At 29.0% G+C, this 7,973-nt stretch overlaps 1 protein-coding gene across 2 annotated transcripts in view; it reads right to left on the bottom strand.

The window, feature by feature from the left end:
• Nucleotides 1–2,612, bottom strand: part of LOC111676480 (transcription factor HNF-4 homolog) — a 15,961-nt gene extending 13,349 nt beyond the window's left edge. The window contains exon 1 of one of the 2 annotated variants that reach the window (XM_023437440.2): nucleotides 1,895–2,612. In XM_023437440.2, the coding sequence (XP_023293208.2) occupies nucleotides 1,895–1,991 (97 nt within the window). In that variant the 5' untranslated portion in view covers nucleotides 1,992–2,612. The remainder of the gene's footprint in view (nucleotides 1–1,894) is intronic. The other variant, XM_023437442.2, reaches the window with a different exon arrangement.
• Nucleotides 2,613–7,973: the final 5,361 nt, after the last annotated feature.

Here is a 7,973-nt window from a genome sequence, read left to right as displayed (position 1 = left end):
GCTATATATGTTTTTCTTTTCAATAAAAACAACCAAGAATTGTATATTTTGCAAATTAAAAAAACTGCTCATACATGTGTATTTTTATTAAAATTAAACTAAAGTCATGTACAAATCAAACAATCATACAAGTATGAGTTGTTTGCCTTAATAATGAATACCCGGTAGTTCGGGGAGGCTATTTTGAGTTATTATCATAACTAGACTATAGTGTTGTCTCTCTTTACTGTACTTCAGAAAAAAAGCTTATGTTAATATCGTCCTTCCGCCCAGTTCACTTCGAAACTTAAAATGAGAATTTGTTACTTGTAGAACTGCTGGGTTTTCCAGTTATCAGTATGAAGAAATGTGAGAATGTCTAAGTATCCGATCGTTATTGTATTGGTCAATTTGCATTATAGTACTCAAGACTCTGGTTACAGTGAGTACTAAAACAATTATAATCTTAATAATTGTTAGAATTCCTATTATTCCTAATAAGTTTTTATGACTCCATACAATCGTGTTCTAAAGTGATATTTTTATAGGAAATCGTACAAAAGAAAATATTTTCCAAGTTTTTCTCATCACTGTACAAATGAGTCAACTAACATACTGTTTGCTTGTTTCAATATTCAGTTTCAAATTAATTTTTTTTACAACGAGAAACTCATATGCATACACGTCGTTAAAATATGCGTGTCAAAGATCAAATTCATCGTTAAAATACTTTTTTTTTGTTTAAAATAAATAAAAATAAAACACTGAAATTAAATGGTTTTAAATTAAAAAAAAAAATAGATTTAAAAAACGAACATTAGCGGCAAATAAAAATCGCAAACAACTGCCCTGTAGAGGTACTGTACTAGTTCATAAACATTTTAATATGAAAAAAAGTAGTTAGTTACAAGACAACTGACTTAATATTTAAAATAAAAATAAATATAATTAATAAAATATAATGATAAAAGGCAAATAATGAAAACAAAAAATATAATCGAACGTGCCAAATTGTGAAGGGTAGGGTTTGTTTTACTAACAACGTGGTGATGGATGATTTATAGATTTCCACGGAATAGTGGTGTGACATAATTTGTTAATTGTGCAATATTGAAACTTCTTCTATGCTTTTCTGCAAAAAGAAAATGGAATAATAGTAGAAATAATATAGAAGGAAAGAAGAAAGAACTGAACTGTACCAGAACTGAACTAGAACTGAACTATAACTAAACTAGAACTGAGCTAGAACTGAAGTCGAACTGAACTAGAACTCAACTAGATCTGAACTAGAACTTAACTAGAAATGAACTAGAACTGAACTAGAACTGAACTAGAACTGAACTAGAACTGAACTAGAACTGAACTAGAACTGAACTAGAACTGAACTAGAACTGAACTAGAACTGAACTAAAATTGAACTAGAACTGAACTAGAACTGAACTAGAACTGAACTAGAACTGAACTAAAACTGAACTAAAACTGAACTAGAACTTAAAACTTAAACATTTATGTTGTAAGCAAGATAGTACAGCAATAATACAATTGTTCTAAGGACTATAAACAAGTTTAAAACTTTTTATTAAAATGTTGTTGTGGCTTTATTTTTGCAAAACAAAAATCATATCATAGACAAAGTAAATGTTTAAAAATAATTATTGTTTATTTTTTTATTTTTTTATTTTTTTGGTAAACAATTTATTTTATTAAAAAACAAGTAAATTATGAGAAAGCCATTATAATTATTTTTTTTTTTACTTTTCGGTTAAGCAGACACTTCTATTTTATGTTTCAAAGCAGACATCATAAAAAATTTTAATGTTTTTTTTTTACATTTCTTAAACTTTATGCTTTTAATTAAAAAAAAACTTTAAAAAAAGTGGTAGTTAAAATAAAAACAATTTAAATAAATATTTACCTATCATGTGTAATAAATGATCCTCAAACATATATGAATCATCGAAGCCATTGCCAGTGATTATTTCCGTTTTCATTTTGAGCATATTTGGCAACATTGGCTACCAGATGATGATGGTGGACGTTATGAGGATATTTGTTAAGTATTTAACAGAAATTTATTTTTTATTATTTATATTTGTTTTTAAGGGTTTAAATGAATTTTGTTTGGTGTGTGTGTTTAGAGATGAATTTATTTTCAGGTAATAAAGGCAGGCATTAGAATTTATTTTTTTTATTTTAAAAAACACTTTATTATATTCATTTAGTTAAGTTGTGAATTGACTAGACTGTCACTTGTTAAAAAATAAAGGTTATAAGGAGAATTTGAATTTTTTTCTTATTATTTTTTTAAGAAAATTAACTTAAAGCGCGCACTTAATAAGAAATCTTAAATAAATATTTGTTTTTTTTCTCAAGTTTGTATTTGTTTATTTTTTGTTGGTTTTCTATATGAAAATATTTTTTCTATATTTTTTTAATATTTTGCTGTTAATTTTTAGTATTTAGTTTTGTCAATATTAGACAGACTGATCGATCAGTCTATGCAAGCTGTCAGTGTTTGTGTATGAGATTGCTTTTAGCAAAATTTTAATAAATTTTTAAAAATCAACATTTTGTAAAATTTTTTATAAGGATTTATTTAAAATATTTTTTTAAAAAATCTTGAGTTTTTGTTTTATTTTTTAAAAAAATTTAATTTTTTTATTTTTTTTTTTTAATATTTTTCTTGATTTTTTTTTATAATTTTTTGCAAAATTTTTAATTTGTTATTTATTTTTATAACAATTGTTTTCTTATATTTTTTCTAAAATTACGTTTCAAGTAAAGACGATTTTCTTTTTTATTTAAAAAATAAAAAAACGGCAAAAAAATTTCTCACAAATCAAAAAAAAAAATACACGATCGTTATGTTCTAACGCAAAATGCCGACTAAATCTATAGAAATGTTGTAGACACGTACTAAACTGTATTTTATTGTGTCTTGTTGTATATTTTTTTATTGTTTTTGTTGCTGTTGCTGGTTGATAGCAGTATAAATGAATTGGTTGTCAGAGTTGGCGAAAAAATATAAATAATTAAAAAAATATATATACATATAATAGTAATAATAAAAACAAATCAACAAAACAAAAATTGTTAACAAAACTACGATTACAACTGCTCAGGGTGGCAAGAAGGTAGCAAGCAGGCCACAGCTAGAAGCTTTAAACAAATTTTAATACAAATCAACGTCTTCGGTTAATACAACGATTGCTAATTTCTACAGCAACAACACAACACCACTAACTAACTAACTAACAACAACACCAACAACAACCACACCAGCAGCAGCAACAACAACAGCAAATATATCAACAGCAAATCTAAGATCGCCGGCCCCTTTAAAACAAGTCAAAGCAAACAACAACAACCAAAATAAAATAAAAATATCAAACATATACATAGAAAATTAAACAAAAGAGAAAAAAGAGAGTGAAAATATTCAAAAACACAACAAATAAATATTGTTGTTGATATTGCTGTTGCTATTGCTGCCGGTGTTGTTATTGCTCACATTTTTTTTTAAATAATAAATAGCTTTAGAACTTAATGAAAACAGCAACAAAATAAAATACAAATCAAAAACTTAGATATGTCTTATCAAAATAAAAATGCTTAGACTAACACACGCACACACTTACAAATGTATATATAAACTTAAGCACACACTCATACCTTTTAAAAAGCTGTTTGTATATTTATTTGTCTTACTCTAGGTATGTTTACTATACAAACACCCATAGCCACTACTATCGTGTCTTTATATTTTGTTTGTCTTGTTATTAAAGAAAAAAATATTAATAATAATAAAATTTTTTACGACACTCTTCCATGCAAAATGTTAAAAATATAAAAAAAAAAAATAAATTTGTTTATGTATTAGTAAGTGTTAATCAAAAAATCTTTATTTTTTTAAATAATTTTTTTGGTTTATTTTAAGAAAACCCAATAAATCAGACAAGTCATCTTGTTGAAGATGCAGGGTTTTCTAATTAAAATAACAAGAGATTTCTTTCCTCAAAATGGAGTTAACTTAAAGCTAGCTTTTGTAAAGCTCTACTGCTGCGACAAGTCTTAAGTAACTATCGGTTTCTACTCTCTCTCATTTTCACTGCTCTTCTGTTTTCACTATTCAATTCCTAAAATTTGCACTAGATCAGTTTTCACACAAGAGTTCTTTGGATAAGCTTTGATGGCTTTTAACAAAAAGCACTTATAAACACTTTCGCTTTCAAACAAGGAATCAAAGAGCTATTTTTTCACAGTCTGCTCACCAACACTACCCTTATTACGTTACGCTACTTCAAATGGAGCAATTTCAAAGCTGGTCCTTGAGCAATCAGATTTATGGTCAGGTCAATTGGTAACTCAAAATTTGTAGAGAAAGCTCTGTGGCCATTTGGTAAATTGTAAAATTAATGCTCTCATTCTAGACATATCTTCTTTTATGGAGATAGTTCTAAATGCTGTTGAGAAAAGTCGATCTTTACTACTTTTTCCCTAGCTTCTCTCATATCTTGTCTCTCCTCTTGGCTTTAAAACGTAGCTAAGCTTTTATAGCTTTTAACAAAAAGCTCTCATAAACACTTTTGCTTTCACAGAAGCAATCAAAAAGGTATTTTTTCACTCTCTGCTGATACCAGACCTTGCTTACCAACACTATCATTATCTTTTTCTTTCTCTTTTCTCTTCTATCAGTTATGTGTTCTTAAGGAAATGAACAGCTTTAAGCAAGCAGCTTTCTCATAAACACTTTCACATTCACAACAGCATTAGAGAGTTAATTTATCACACTCTGTAATTGCTAGATGGATCATGCAAAGGCAAGCTCGAATTCATGATCTATACCAGACAATTATTTTTCGCAAATCACCAACACTACTGTTATCACTTCAGTTTATTTTTCTTTCTCTTCTCTCTTTTATCTTCTATTTTTAAGGAAATTAACTTCTTAAAACAGTTCTTAAGAGTTCACAAAGCTTTTAGTAAACAGATATATTATAAACACTTTTATTTTCACAACAGCATTAAGGATTAGTATCTCTGAATCAGGCACGAACCAAGGGAAAAGCTTGAGCTGCACCCGCGCCAGCTATAAATCAAAATATGATGAAGCTTTTATGTACTACACACTGGTATCCTTCAAACTTCCTGATCTATGTTGAGTTCTGATTTTCGAATATATATCTTCAAAGAGAAGATAAAGCCCGTCCTAGGTGGAAGATAGGCAAGCTAGTTCACGATTTTCTGCCTGTTTTCATATATTTATCTGGACTAAATGATTTAGATGGAATTAAGTTTAACTACATCGAAATGTATTAATTTGTTAATCTTGTTCTCTTTACAGATAACACAAAGGAATCAATATGATGTATTCAATTGGGTCTTCAATAAACACATGAACATCCAGCTTATCTACCAGTCTACCTAAAGAATGTTACGATCTGTACAGCTGTACACTCATCATAAGGTAAGTTTTTAATTAGCTTTTAAATTGACATGAGAATCTTTATATGTAAATATAACCGTTTGTGCGATCAGGTATACCTTGGGATCGAAAGCCTGTATTACCATATAAAGCTTCTTAAAGTATTACGCATAAATGGTCATAAGTTTATTCAGTAGGTAAAAATCGTAATGAAATTTAGTACAAGTTTAATTGACAAACTCGGACTATAATTGGTCTAATATGAGCCGAGAACCGATCAAAATACGAGCCGAGAAACACTTTGCAACCACTATTCGAAAATTATCTAAAAATACTTACAGCTGGTAAAGAGTTTTTTTACAAATGTAAAAGTCGGTCGTAATAATAATACTTCTCACAGATTTGTATTTCGAAACATATACAAATATATGTATTTTAAATGAGATTATAAATATTATTTACTATATGTCAATATTTTTTAAAAATATATATTTTTATTTAAATTAATATTTCTATTATGCTAGATAGACATTACATTAATTACACGTGTTTTGCTACTTGTTTACCTCTGAACATCAAAAACAAAAATCTTGTTAAACTTATGTAATGACAGGTATTAAATGTAAATATTTGTTGTTTTTAATATAAGACAAAGTATTTGGCAAATATTTGTTTAATAGTTGCTCAACTAATGAATTAATTTATCTGGGTTTACAATGAACATTTGATAAGTTGAACTGATGACTTATAGATGTTATAGTACTTATCGGTTATATGTATGTAAGCTTTAACACAAGCATATCTCATATCTTTATATATCTATTTTTTTAGATTTTAAATATTAACATTCTTGATCATATATATATGATCTTAAAAACTGGTTTCTAAAGACACTAAAGTTCTTCAACATGTAACCTTTTTATACCGCCCTCGTCAGATACTAATACCGGTATTTTACTAGGTCGTTTGACTTACGATCTAACAAGAGAAACTAATATATCTGTATCTGATATCATAGGAACAATATCACACAATTTGTGCTTGAAAACCAAATCGCAAAATTAGAATATCGGTTCAAAAACTGTTTTTAGTTTTGGGTTACGTTTTCGACTTAATAGAACCCTATAAAATAAATGGGTATGCATGTGTTGGATAAACAGTTGATGTTAATAGGACGAGATACTGAGTTAGTTGTTGGTGTCCAGTAGTCTGATATTTTAAGAATAATTTCCCATGTGGTTGGCGTCTAATTGAAACTCTAAAAAGAAGTGGCTGTGGGCACTATGTTTAGGAAATAAGCTGTCTGTAAGGAGTCAACATATTGGCCTATCAATGGAGTATGATCTACCAAATAGGTCTCTACTTAGGTTCTGTTTATCGAAATAAAAGGGACCAAACCACCACTGCGATTGTGTTTATGTGGGTTTAAAAACTGATGTTAATTTTGAGATCCGATTTTGGTACTATGTTAATAGAACCCTATAGAGAAATAGCTTTCAATAGAAGGAGATACTGATTGAATTATAGGTTGCCAGTGGGGAGAGATATTTTAAAATTAATCTCCCATGTGATTGGTGACTAAATAGAACTCTACAGTAATGTGACTGTGAGGACTATATGTAAGGAGAGATTTAATATCGGAATGTTGAATGAGTGAAGTCCTTATGTTATCAAAGAAGTTTCATTCTTTGTGGAAATATGTACTTACAGACTGTAAGGAATATATTGACATATTAATGGAGATCGTACTTTTGTCCAACAAATAGCTCGGTTGTTGGATCTTTTGCCGAGACTAAATGGACCATACCACTAAATGGACTGATACTAAATTTGAGATAAGCTGTGGGACTATATGGCAGTAATAACTTGATATTAATATTACGATCTACTAAATGAATAATGGGTGTCCAGTAGGGTGAGATTAGTTTCATATTATGGTGATTGCCGACTAAAAAGAACTCTTCAGTAATGTGACTGTGAGGATTTACGTAAAAAAATAGTTGATATCGGAGTATATGGGTATGAATATGTTCGTTGAGCAGTATGTATGTTGTATTGAATGGCGATAAATAGATATGTATGTAAGTCCTTTTGTTATCAATAAAGTATTTTCCTCCAGGCTGTAGGGAACTAATACACTGGCTTATCTAGGAGATCGTACTTTTGTGTGCTAAATAGGTCGGTATTTTCGATTTAATGCCGAAACTAAATGGACCATTCTACTAGTGTGATTGTGTTTATGAAGGTTCTTAGACTGATGCTAAATTTGGAATAAGTTGTGGGGGATATATGCTAGCAATGACTTGATATTAATAAGCCGATATAGTAAGTGTGTCATGGGTGTCCAGTAGGGTGAGATAAGTTTGATATTAAAGGGACTAATTTCCCATATGTTTGGCGACTAAAGAGAAGTGACAGAGTATATGTAGGGAATAAATTGATATCGAAAATCTGAGTGATTCAAGTGTATGACGGCGGATTCAATAGTAAGGAACTAAATAGCTGAAGTATGAAGTAGGTGTCCGTCTTAACTTCATCTTTTAAAATCACAAGGCGCGGTGATAAGTAG

This window comes from Lucilia cuprina, chromosome 2 (assembly GCF_022045245.1).
Source record: "Lucilia cuprina isolate Lc7/37 chromosome 2, ASM2204524v1, whole genome shotgun sequence".
NCBI classification, from domain to species: domain Eukaryota; kingdom Metazoa; phylum Arthropoda; class Insecta; order Diptera; family Calliphoridae; genus Lucilia; species Lucilia cuprina.
This window is presented reverse-complemented; position numbering and strand designations above follow the sequence as displayed.